Consider the following 13,130-nt stretch of genomic DNA (forward strand, 5'->3'; position numbering starts at 1 on the left):
AGTCTAAGACTGTGTAATTCCCAGTCAACCTAAAGCCTGAGCCTGCTCTGTGATTTAGACAATTTCCTATTGACTTCAATAAGAGCTTTCTGAAGGCAAGGGCACAGGGCAGGATCTGGCTCATCCTTTGCCAGAGGCAGGCAGCATTTGAGCATATAAGCTCTGTTAATAAGGCTAAAGTATCCCGAATCTTTCCATGCAACAATGCCTGAACAGTGTAAGTGATACAGCTTATATATATACACACACATATATAAATACACACACACATATATACATATAACAACTGCACAGCCTGTCAGCCTGTGATTATATTTTTATGGAAAGATTTTTTGTTGATTGTAAATTAATCTTACATTACCAAAATTCAACTATAAAAGTACTGTTGTATAACACATGCGATTACTGAGTGTGTTTTATTTTTCAAATAATAAAAATCACTTTTTCTTTTTGGTCTAAATAGTACAGTGATTAGAAGCTCCTTTGATTTTTAACTATATACTTTTTTTTTTTTGATCCAGGTATGTGTAGCAGCCCTTGTGAAGGTTTGTTGTACTGGGAGACTGACAATATTTCCTCTTTCTTCCTCAAAGTATTTTTTGCTCCCCCCCCCTTTTTTTTGAGACAGAAGCTTTATGCAGAGACAAATGCAGAATGATTGTCTAAATCTAGCATGTATTTTTTATTTATTGTAAAAATATCGGGAATAGTGCAGTTGTTTTCTATGTTTTAGGTAGCTATAAATAAATGGGAGGATTCTCCACAGAAGACTCGAAGCTTCCATTCGGGGTGTTCCACATGCCTAATGAACAGCTGAGATTTGGACCTTGGATTTTTGCCCTAGCAAATAATCCTGATTTAGTTGTGTGAAGAAAACTCTTGACTTAATTGTGTTTCGGGTCATTTATGGACAGTTCACCCTGATGACTTCCTTCTGCCATGGTGATATCATGAATAAGCTGAACATGGCAAGATCACAAGGGTTTCTCAGGACAGCTTGTCAACTGCTGAGAATGGCATATGCCACCTGGCAGAGAGGTGACACATATGACAATCATAAACCAGGATGACATCTGCAAATGGAAACAGTCACATTTCCTTTGGCACAATAGCAAGACTCTGAGATCTTTTACTGAAAACTTTCCCAGTGGTTTCAATAGCATACACAAACCTCTGGACAATATCCCAAATCATTATTATTGTCTAGCAAACCTATATTCTAAGCGGAACATGAATTTCCCATCTGTCTGCTTTACTGATACACTCTGAAACACATCCAGGTGTGAATTCTCCCCATTTCCCAAGCTGCTTCCCTGGTTGTTCACCTACACAGGCACTTTCAGTTCAAGACAAACAGAAAAGATGATGGGTAATGCAAGTCAACAGCGATCTGGAGAGCACACTGAAGAGGCAATGGCTCTTGGCCATCCCCACAGCGACTGCTCTTCATGCAGCTGCACAGCCCCCTTGAACCCTTGCTCATTCATCTGCAGTTGGAACTGGCTGGAAGTCTCTGGAGAAATAACCTGGAGTGAAGGAGGGGAGTTGCCTTGCACAGCTGCAGCACAAGGGCTGATCCTCTTAGGCTTTGTCCCTGGAGTTAAGGGGTCTACCAGGAGCTTTCACACAGGTGTCCTTGGACCATGGTGTCTTTGAACCTGGCTTATCCCCCCGAAGAGCAGAGGACTAGCAAAGAAATGATGCAGAGGGTGCAGGGAGCAATCCTGAAGGATGCAAGGTGAGAAAAGGATTCTGATCTGGGAGCACTCAGGAATGAGTAGTTGCACCTGAAGGGTAAGGCAGGGGCTATAAATGCTCCCGAGCCCCTCTCTAGCCCTCCTGTTTTCCCTAAGAGCAGAAGAACAGAGAAAATCTCCATTTTTCTCCCCTTCCTTCCCCGCCCATATGGCAGACACGCATCTCAGCCTGTATCCTTCCAGCAGCCGGTGATGATGCATTTTGCAGGAGATGAGGGACTGGAGACGCTTCTGGAAACGCGGGTTCGGGCATGAAGGGGTTGATAGGATTAAATATATATGCACTGCCGCATATAAAACCAGAGCAGCTCCCGGAGGACCCTCTTGGTAGTAACTTAGCTCTTGAGCTCCGCCAGGTCTTTCCTGCGGGCTCCGAGGCAGGGGGATCGCGGCCGCGTTAGGAGAGGAGGCGAGCGGGGACCCCCGGCCCCTGCTGCGGGTCGGGCTCGCCCCGGGGCTCCCAACCCCCCCCGCGGGGCTGCCCGGCGGCAGGAGGAGGAGGAGGAGGAGGAGAGGAAGAGAAGGAGGAGAGGAGGAGGCGCCCGCCTCCCTCCGCGGGCAGGGGGCTGCAGGAAGCCGCCCCGGCGCTTTAACAGCGCGGCCGGCGCCGTGGCCAGCGCGGAGCCATGCGGGGCCGGGGGCTGCTCTGCGGCATCGCCCTCTCGCTGCTGCTGCGCCCGCCGCGACGCGGTGAGTCCGGGGCCGGGCCGGGGAACCGGGGTCCTCGCAGCCCGGCTGCACCGCGCTGGGGCGGGGGCGCAAGGGCTTCTTTGCTGCCTTGGGTCCCTTTAGAGGGGAGGAGGTGGTGGCGGGGGTCGTCACCTCCTGCTTGCCCTGCACGCCGCGCTCCGCGTGACGAGCAGCCCTGTCCCCTCTTTGCCCAGGCGCGGGGGCTGCCGCCGGCCCGGAGCTGCCGCCCCAGGTGGTGACACCGCAGTGGGAAGCGGCGGGGAGCCCCGGCAGCGAGAAGGTAGGTGGTGCACAGCGCTGGGACCGCGAGAAATGTGTGTCTTGCTTTCAAAGCTGCACAGTTTCCAGGGGAGGGGCAGCATCTTGGCTAATAAAAGACCTTGTGCTTCAGTCCTTTAAGCTTGGTGACAAGCTGTAGGCACAAGCCAGAGAGCCATCTGCAGAGCAGAGAGCTGGCACTTCTCTCCAGAAACAGAGAAAGGCTGAGAGAGGTGACTACCAAGGCCCAGATAACGAGTGTGAGGCTGCTCCTTGCACAGCCCTGCTGTAGCGCTTGCAATCACTTTACCTCCCATGTGTGCTAAAACTCGCCTCCAAGCTCACCTGCTCTGTGTGTCCTCCCTGAGGACTGAGGCAATGCAAGCAGTGACACTTGTGGAGCTACTTCATCCTCCTTAAGAAGGGAAAGAATCACATCTATGAGGGTAATAAATAGACCAACCAGAAGCTCAGCTGAAGATAAATGTGTCTTAGATGCCACATGCAGCTGTATGAATCCCACATCCCCTTCCTTATGTGTAAGGATGAAGGGCTGGGTGCAGAGCTTGCAGATAGTCTGAGAAGCCCCAGGACACCAGGCTCCAACCACAGATGCAGCTCAGCTTCCTAGCAGTCCAGTTGCCACAACTGAGATTTGTTGATAACGCTAGTTTTATGTCTTAGTCACATGAGAATTTCTAAAATTCTCCTCTTCTCTCCTACTGGGAAAAAAACAATGATATTTTTCTGGTGCTGTTAATTCTCTTAAAAATATTCTTGCAGTGCAGTTTGGAAGTCCTGAATCTCCTCATTATTGATTGTATTACAAATACATCTGGACAGCATTTGTCCTTGCATAAATTTGCTGGTCTCAGGGGTCTCGCTTGGTTTGTTTCAAGCCAATTGCTGTTGGCTCCAAAACCACTGTTAGCAGAGCCTGCCTAGAATTACAGCTGGGTTATTTCAGTTGCAGCAATTGATGGATTCCAAAGTGGTGGGACTATTGAGGAGAGGAGAAAGCAATATCAGTAATAGTCATGTTTGCACAACTTTATGAAGAGATTTGTTGATGGATACTCTCAGATTCCCTTATGGACAAGGCAACTTCCATTGCTGTTCCTTTTGTGTTAGCAAAATAGATGTAACCTGAGACTCAATGAGCACTTGCAAATCAAGTAAGCAAGAAGTTACCCCTTGGATTTAGCCATTCCTGCATGTGCTTCATCTGCATGGGCCTGATGCAATGTCCTAGAAACTGAAGATAGAAAGAAAATCAGAGTTGATGAAAGGAGAGGTTTGTAACTGAGTTTGAAACTGATGAAGTGACACCCAAGAATGCCCATGGGCTGACTGGTCTTTCAACTGAATGCCCTATTCAGTCTGTCTTGTCTTACTGTGCTTTGAGTTTGACTTCTGCAAAATCCCCTCCAACAATAAATAAGGAAATAGTATGGTTTGGTGATCTCCCTCCATTTTTATATGCAATTTCAACTGAATAGAAAAGTCTGTTCTTATCAAAGAGAATCTTTTCTTTTCAAGACTTTATTCATCCATTTCCTTTCTGATAAAATTCTCAGACTCAGAAGTCCCCAGCTGACCTCATCTAGTAAAGGAAGCAAGGTTAGAGACTTCCAGAGGCCTTTCCAGTTGTCATTTCTAGCATTATGAGGTTATTTTCAACCTCCTGAATTATTTTTCAATTTTAATGTTGTTTAGTGTGTAATGTTTTAGTGCGTATACTTGTCTTTGTACTAAGAAATTCATCATTTTGATGCTAAGTCTGGCACCTCTCTTGGCCCTCTGAGCACTCATCACTTCCCATGCCCTGGAGTGAGGCCCTCACCTGTGGAGGACAGTGAGGAGAGGTTTAAAGGCAGTTCCAGTTTCCATGTTCCTGTTTTGCTGGTGTGGTGTGGGTTTTTTTTTGTTTGTTGGTTTTGCTTTTGGTTGTTTTTGTATTTATGGTGATATATGAATAACAAGCACTGTCTCTTTTGCACACAGCATCCATTCAGAGCTGAAGTCAGGATAATGGTAGAAGGACAAGATCTGATTTTGGATCTGGAGAAGAACGGGTGAGTGCTTGCGCACTGTGTTTGGAGTCGTGTACTTGCTGCAATAATGAATTAAGTCAACAGGAAAATCTCCACTGACTTCAACGGGGTTTTGATAAAGACAGGATGAGGAAATCCTTTTCTGGATTTCAAGGTTATTCCAGGTCTAAGCCTCTGCTGCTGTTAATCAGAGAGGCGGCATTGGCTTCAATACAGCTTTCTCAGCAAAAAAAACAATGATGACCTGGTCTGCAACATATAAACTTATTCTTGCATTAGCTGGAAAATGTCACTGCTATGAGGTGCACTGTTCACCAAGTGGCTCACTGCGTTAGAGTCAGTGCAGCTCTAATGAGGAATTAATTTGCTGTGGTCAAAAGAGATTTTGCTCTGTTTCCAGGAGAAATGATCTGACAACTCAATTCCATTAGTGCCCTTCATGCTAAAGTGGAGCCAAAAGTGCCTGTGCATTTACTGAAATGTAGCCACTTTCTTGGTATGATACAGCAATGTTATGCGCACATAGGTCATCTGTATTGAAATCATTGGCAAATGCAGGGGGATAAAGTAGGTGGGGTGATTCTTGTCTGGAGGTTTGCTCTGTCCCAGGCTGTTTATGTGGATTAACTTCCAGCAATGGGCACCAGCTGGAAATCAACTGCAATAAGCTCTTCCTTGCTAAGCTTTCTCTTCACACTTTTTTTTTAATTGTTTGTTTTCAATCTGTCTCTTAAGCATGGAAACTAAACCAAAAAGTATTTGTCTGCTAGAACAATGACTTTGGGATAATAACCCTTGCCATATTTTAGATGGGTTCTATGGATATCCCCAGACACTCAGAACTTGGGGATTTAGCTCTCTCTCTGACAGAGAGGAATGAAATACCAGAAAACACTATTAGTTCTGTGGCAATACACAAACCTAAATGGCAATCAGGGTATCTTTGAAGAACACCAGGTTCTTCTTGGCACCGTATGCAGTAAAGCCTGAAATTGGATGGTGATAAGAGTACATTCTCCAAGGTGTTTTCTGTAATAGACCATCTAAGCTATTGGGAATTTCAGGGCTGACAAAATTGTATGTTTCTCGGTCAGTAGTATGCCATTTTGAGCCAAAAAGAAGTGGTCGTAAATTCTCTGTATTTTCATATCTCTCAGCTGGGAAAATAGAGAAGTGATAGATGAGACCAGGCAGTAAAAGAACTGCTAACTAGGTCCTGCCTGGAGCAAGCAAATGAGCTGCTGCTGACAACAGATGTCAGCAGCGATGGTCCCTGACCTGAACCTGGAAGGAGCTTAACTGCTGATGGGGGCCTCTTCCCTAGCACAAGGACTGACAGGTCTGGAATGTTCTGCAGTAACTGCAGAGGTGAAGATGTTTCTAGCATGGTGGAAACTGGCCAACGCGAGGATCCTCGCTGGATTAGTCTGTGCTCTGAGGATGATGACATAACCCCAGGTGCCTTGCGGGAACGGTGCCCTGGTTTTTCCACTGCAGACAAACTCATTGCCTGTGTTAGTAAACAGAATTATAATAATACAGGGCTTCTATTGTGTTTATTTCCTGAAATGCAAGTTCATTCATTGAGCTGTATAAGCAGGCTTGCATATGCATGCACACACACACTTCCACCGAAGGGTATATTGCTCACCGGGACTGATGAAATATAGCAAGTGGTTTGAAGGTTTGGGTTGTTTTCTGGGGAAATAGAAGTCATTTATGGGTAGCACTGCCTGAAGTAGGAGTTTTGCCAGGCCTCAAGTCCTTTCTCAAGAAAGGCAATGGCATGATCCCAAAACACAAGTCCGTGACCTTGATTAGATGAGAGTTCTAGAGAGCTGCTACTTTCCAGAGATCTCTAAAGGTGCTAAAGTAGTTTATGGAGACACTCAAAGCAAAAAGGGGAACGATGAGGCAGACTGAGGTGGGGGAGGAGAGGGGAGAGAGAGAAAGAGGAAAAACAAACAAAAAAAAAGGATCGTGGAAGCCCTGTGGGTGATGTTAGTAATCAGCATCAGTAACCACTTCTCACTGGAGAGGATGGAAACTGCATAGTCTTCATGAAGTTGCAGCAAGGCAGACCCCACAGCTGTTGGTGGCAGTTCCTCACATCCATGAGCTCATCATTACTACTGCTTTCTCTTTAGCTGAATTTTCTGTTCCTAATCTGCTGTCTTCTGCACCAAATAATGACATGGCCGGGTACTTCTTCCCCCAAGGGTTTGTAAGGTTCCAGGAGAGCATTAGAGAAGGCAGAACCTCTGGAGTGCTAAGTGCCTCATCCAAGCAAACTTGAAACAAAGACTAGGCCGTCTCAAACAGCCTTGGGCCATTTAACTGATGGAGTTTGCAGAGCAGCCTTTGGAAACCAGCTCTGCTGAGGGCCTTCAGGTCCTGGCGAGCATCTTGATTTATCGGATGGTCCTGAGGCTCAAAAGGAGATACAACAGCCTCATTTTCTATGGCTTGGAATAAGTGGTGCCCTCGGGGGATTAGACAGCCTTGTCTTTACAGAGAAAGAAAGTCAATGAATGTGAACTGTGCTTCAAAGGAGGTTGGGGGTGGGTGGAATAAAATTATATTTTGGAGGGCTTTGGTAGCAGTGCAGAAGTTTCAAAAGAAATACACTGTTTTCAATATGTGGAAGAAGTGTTTATAAACATGTAATTTAATATTCAGTATGAAAAGGATATTGTATTCATCCATAAAGGTGAAAAGCAGAAATTATTGCATATATTTCTGCTCAGAACCCTGTACAACTCTATTTTGTAATACACTCAGCAAACAGCTTAGCTCTCATATTTAAGAATACAATTATTGCATTAGCAGCAACCATTGCATTATTTCCTGTTCAAGCCCTTAAAGGTGGAACCACACTATAGTTCCAAGTAAAGTTTATAACACTGTATAACATTTCCGAGTAATGACAAAAGTATATTTCCCAAATGATTCAGATTAAATGACTCAAACCCATGTCTTGCAGCTGCAGGGCTGGAAAGCTCCAAGCTGCACAAACAACAAATATATGGAGAGATGCCCATAAAACAGTTTTAAATTTGGCCAGGGCTTAGAAACGGAAGAATGTGAGCTGCAAGCCTTGGATGCAAAGTGACTTTTTATTCCAAAGCTTTTGCATTTGTTAATAAAAAGCAGCCTTGAGCCAAGCGTGGTGGGGATGCTGGGACACTGTGGAGAAGCTCGGACTGTGTGTGGCAGAGCTGCCTGGTGGGAGCCTTTCCTTTGTAGTGAAGGAGAGCGCTGATAGTTTCACAGCAAAAATCTATGTGGAGTTTTCTCATCTGAAATCAGAAAAGTATCCCAAATATCCTCTTTCTCCTCTTCATACTTCCCATGGGGGAAAGCAGGTTTGGAAAAGGCAGTAGAGGGTCCTCCAGGAGAAGTCATGGCTGAGGGCCAGCCTAGGCACTGGGCTGTGATGTTGGCACAAGGGCTGAAGAGCTGTCAGGCCACCGTGTGTGGCCTTGCAGCTGTTTGGGCTGGGGATAAGAAAATTTCAGAGATGCCTCTGAAGCACAAGGGGAGCCTCAAGTGACTTCCACTCCCTGGAGCTGGTGCTGGCTTGTGGGGGGCTTTGGTTAAAGTGTATAGCAGTTGATTGAGGGTGGTATAAAGACACCCCAGAGCTCATCTGAATTCAGCCCCAGACCAATCCACATAGTTATTTTTAGTCAAATGGGTCTGATAAGGAAAAACATCATTTCCAACCTCCTTGGGTCACAGCTGTGTAGCTGCCAAGTGCTCTGGCCCTGTTTGATGCTCTCAGCACTCTGATAAGAGATCTGCATTATCACTTGCATTTCACTGTTTCCTGCTTTTTCTCATTTCCAGTGCCGCTTTAATCAATGGAGCGAGGAAGAGGGGAGGTGGCTGTCCGTTTCTGGGCAGGAAGGATATCTGAGATTATCCCACTGTTGGCCTATACATTATCAGTGTCTAATAGGCTTCCTGTGCTGAGAGTTAAAGGGTTATGTCATGGAGAAAAATAGAGATTTTCCTGCTCTACTGTCTCTTAGAGTCATCATAAAAACAGGGTTGGAGTTTGGAAAGCCATAGCTGCTGTTCATCCTCCTGACTCTCCTGGGATTTCTAGCCATTTTTCTGTGTGAGGGAGGAAAAGACAAGGAAATGGAGTCCTTTAAATTGTTTGCTCCCTGGCTCTTATTATTAGCCAATTTCCTATTCATTTTCTTTCCTCTCCAGGTGACTTTTATAGTTCTGATTGCTGAGCCAAGGGCCTATGTGACAAATGTTGCTCTGTAGCTCCGGCACTGTAAGATGATTCACTCACCAAATGTCCCAGATAATATGGATAGCCACGGCAGCAGGGAGTCTTCAGCCTGTGATATTTTCTAAGACGTTGCAAATAGGTAGTTTAATTTTTGCCTCCAAAGCTGGAAAACTACTTTTACCTTTCAAAATACTTCTGTTAGAAAAATAAACAGCACATTAGAAAGGGCTCTTGAGGAAGTGAGCTTAAGAGCTCCAGGCTTGGTCTGGACAAGACTTGCCAACACCAGGAAAATGATTTTGGATTTCAGTGATTTAATGAAGTGCCAAGTTTTGGCCAGAGGATTCAATTGGAGGCGATATCTCTGATTTTCCCCTTGTGATGGATACAGAAAGCAGGCCTGCCTGCTCTTATTGTGGGGGGTCACATTTTAGTGATGTTCAGGTTTGGGCCACCTCAGGTTCTAATAATAAATTCTTTCTTAATGTAAGATTTAAGTGAATGGGAAGTAAGAAGTGAAATTCCCCACTCTTACCCTATTTGGAAATGTTCAGAGGCAATAAAGTAGGGCCACAAATCATGGATGGAAATTTGATGTCTAACTTCCTTGGGAGAATCGATCCCCTCCAATCCAGATGCTGGCAGCCAGGCTGGAGAGATTTATTGTGATTTGAGCAAAGGGACAGGGAAAGATATGTGAGAGACCACAGTCTGACTTCACTTTTCTAGGTCCCAGGACTAAAAAAATTAAGAGCTGATGTTTCTTACAAGAGTGCTGTGAACCTTTTTTTTTAATTTTATTTTTTTTAGGGGAGGAAGGAAAGAATGTTTGTCTACTTGATACTCAGGGGTGTAAAATTGGCAGCTGTCTGTGCAGACCAGCCCCTCTGTAACATCAACCCAGACAAAGCTAATGAAGGGACTAACTTACAACCCTGACTTCTTTGTGCTGTTTGGGTCACTTGGGTGGCCCAGCGTGGCCACCACACGGCTGCTTCTCCATTCCCTTTTGGTAGGAAGGTGAGCAGGAGGCTCTGCTCTCACCATGTCCCACATGCCATGTGGCAGCTCCCTGTGAGAAGGCCGTGGTTTTGTCCCACATGGGCCAGCCGTGATCCCAGCCTGTCTCTCCCGCTGGCTCCTGTGCGAAGTTGTGACCGGACTAACGTGACGTCTCCACAAGGCAAATCCCGGAGTGCTGCCTGGCACCGCCAGCGCCTGCCGCAGGGCCTGTTCGCAGAGCAGCCCAACGGCACCAAGTGCCAGGCTGGGTTTACAACAGCATTGTCCACAGGCAGGAGAAGAGACAAGAGCTTTCCAGGCTGGTCATCAGCAGAAAATCTCAGGCCATCTGCACATTATGGCACAGAGCCGCTCTTCTTTCAGCTTCCTTGCTCATGTGGAAGCTGCTCCAAGGCTTTTGCTGAGCGAGTCCTGCCAAGGGCGGGCTGCCATGGCCAGTGTGCACGTTCCAAAGGACAGGGATAGGGTGTACGGAGTGGGGAACGCCCCATCTCGCTAGCCGGTCCCTATTGCAAAATGGGGAGGGCTTCTCTAGGACATCCCGAGCTCCCCTGTCACTTAAACTGACCTCAAATAGCCCCACACAGCTGCCAGCTGCGACCAGGGTTTAGCAAAGATTGATCCTGACAAAAAAACACTTTTCCTTTGGCCTCATCCATCCTTTGTGCTGCTAGCCCTCTAAAATGTGGTTCTTGCTGCCTTTTATTAAGATAATAAGCTGCCAGCTGTGTGACACTGTATCACTAAAGCATTTAAATGATGATATTTTACATTCAAATGTTAAAGGCATTTGCATCTTCCTGTAGAATTGCTGGAGAGGTAGATACTGAGCTGTGTAAAAATGGATCAAATGATGCAGTTTTCTTTCCTAGGCTTTCATCTTTCAGCAAGGTGCTGAGCTCCCTGCTCTGATGGAAATAGCGAGCGAGTCTGTCAGCACTGCAGGGCTGAGTTCTCCCGGAGCCAGCCCTTCATCCAGCATCATGCTCCGTGTCTTGAAATTATGTTGGGTAAAGCAGGGGGTGGGGACAGAAGGTCAAGACTGGCCACCAGGAGACAAGCATCAAGGAGTGCAATGGAAGCTGCTGAAAGCCAGAAAAAACAGCTATTTGTAGGGGATGCTTTCCAAGGATAAAGGAGCAGGAAGAAAACACAAGCCTGCTTGTTTGTGAATGAAATAGTCAGCCGTGCAGGCCCCAACTCCTGGAAACCCAGTGGCTGGTATCTAATTCTGATTTTAGTAGCACTAGACAGATCTGCCTCAGTTTAATGTCTGCTCTCAACATGACAAGCTCTTACAGAAACCAGACACCTGCCTGAACTCATTGCTCAAGGCAACTTCCTGCAAGCTGATGCAATCTGTTGATGAAACGGTTGTTTCTCGCAACTGAGCAAGCTACCGCAGACAGACAGATGAAGGGAGTCCTGCTCTGCGGTATGGCACTTCGGGGCTTATCTGCAGTTTACAGAAGCAAAAGAGCTGATAACAGCAATCTTGCTTTCTGGAAGATGCTTAGTGATGAGAATTAGCAAAACAAGAAAAAAAAAACAAAAAGAGGTTTCCTGGGATACAATAAATTTTGAAAGAGAACATAAAAACTCTTGTATTCCTAACTGTTCAATGGTTTCAGATAGAATAGTGGTGTGCCCAGAAACTAAGTCATTGTTACATGTTCAGATGTTTGAGCCTTTAAACCTAGGATGGGGGAAGCACTTCTAAACATTACAAGAAAAAGATTTGTTTCTTTCCAGTCACTGATGCCTAATTTGAGTAGTGCTCTGACATCAAAAACACTCAGTCCCTTATTCAGACATGGTCTTTCAAGGTAGGTTAGATCTGAGTGTCACGTATCAAAATCCAAATCAAGCGCAAAAAAATCCCCAGTTTTGCTTCTGAATCAGCTCAATCTTTCAGGACTTTCTATTCAGCCTAAAGAAATTAAGCAGAGAATAACGCTTTCTGCTTTCCTTCTAGCTTGCAGGTCGTATTTCAAAAGTCTGGCACACAAAATGTATTAAACAGCAATGTGCAAGGACTGAATTGTAGCTGCAGCGCTGCCAGCACTGTGATGTTGGTGCACAGCATCCTAGCGCTAGCCAAATGTGCTTCTTTGGTAGCCTAATAGCATCATGCAGGTTGCTATGTGTTTGACATGAAGTATACTGTGCGAACCCTTCTATTTATTCATTTGTTTTTGGAAATTAGACAACTGGTATATATAAAAAAAATGTGTTTTAAAGCTCTCTTGCTGCTTCTGAGATAGACACAGGATGTGACTTTTGGTTTGGCCCAGATTTTGACTTGCTGCACTTTTTTTTTACACCACTGTTTAGCAAATACAGATGTTTGGAGAAAGGGGAAAGATGAGATGCTGCTTCTGGAACAAAGTCAAAATACTTACTATTCAGCACATAGGAGTGCTTTTCATAGATATTTGTCTGATTCTGGGCTCGAGTCAGGGAATACTGTCTGTGTTAAGGATGAAAGGATCAAACTGAAAATGGGGAATCAGCATTTGCATAGAACAAAGATGTGATCTGGCTTCTTAGATGATGCTGACATATAGGTGCAGACTGGTTTATAATTGTGCTCACACAGTACAAGCTGACAGACTAGAAAGATTCTAGATTTGAACTCAAACTTGCACTAGCTCTACTGGATGTCCTGAGCAATGCCCAGTCATGTCCTGAACTGGTACACTGGACTTGGTATGCTGAATCTAATCCCAATATACTTGGTCATAATAACTTTTCAGTAGAATATGAATCCCACTGTAGGGACCTATACCTGCTTGGGCAGATACTGCTGCTGGGCTTTCTCTCTCTCTCTTTCTCTCTCTCCTTTTTTGTTTTCATCACATTAAATTGGGTTGTTCACTTGATCGAACCCGGGGACAGGTTCTTTATTGTCTTTAATCATAAGGACCTTTTTGGAAGTGAGTGTGTGCCATGGGATAAGGCGCACAGTTTCTGTGCAGGCAGCATATAGGTGCATACGGCAAGGCCATATATACATCCAACTCCCGACCTTCTCCCATTACAGCACTCTCTGCACAAGGGAGCACAGTATTTGGGTTCTGCAGAGCCTCTAATTGCTCC

General features: G+C 45.5%; 1 protein-coding gene across 1 annotated transcript in view; it reads left to right on the forward strand.

Annotated features, from left to right (window-relative positions):
- Positions 1-2,350: 2,350 nt before the first annotated feature.
- The window catches only part of ADAM19 (ADAM metallopeptidase domain 19), a 28,697-nt gene continuing 17,917 nt past the window's right edge, over positions 2,351-13,130 (forward strand). Inside the window, exons 1-3 of the mRNA XM_088522582.1 lie at positions 2,351-2,447; positions 2,642-2,727; positions 4,710-4,780. Coding sequence (XP_088378708.1) covers positions 2,384-2,447; positions 2,642-2,727; positions 4,710-4,780 — 221 coding nt within the window. The 5' untranslated portion in view covers positions 2,351-2,383. The remainder of the gene's footprint in view (positions 2,448-2,641; positions 2,728-4,709; positions 4,781-13,130) is intronic.

The sequence above is a fragment of the Tinamus guttatus genome, unplaced genomic scaffold (genome assembly GCF_059628265.1).
Source record: "Tinamus guttatus ecotype Peru unplaced genomic scaffold, ASM5962826v1 Tinamus_guttatus_pri_ptg000155l, whole genome shotgun sequence".
Lineage (NCBI taxonomy): Eukaryota > Metazoa > Chordata > Aves > Tinamiformes > Tinamidae > Tinamus > Tinamus guttatus.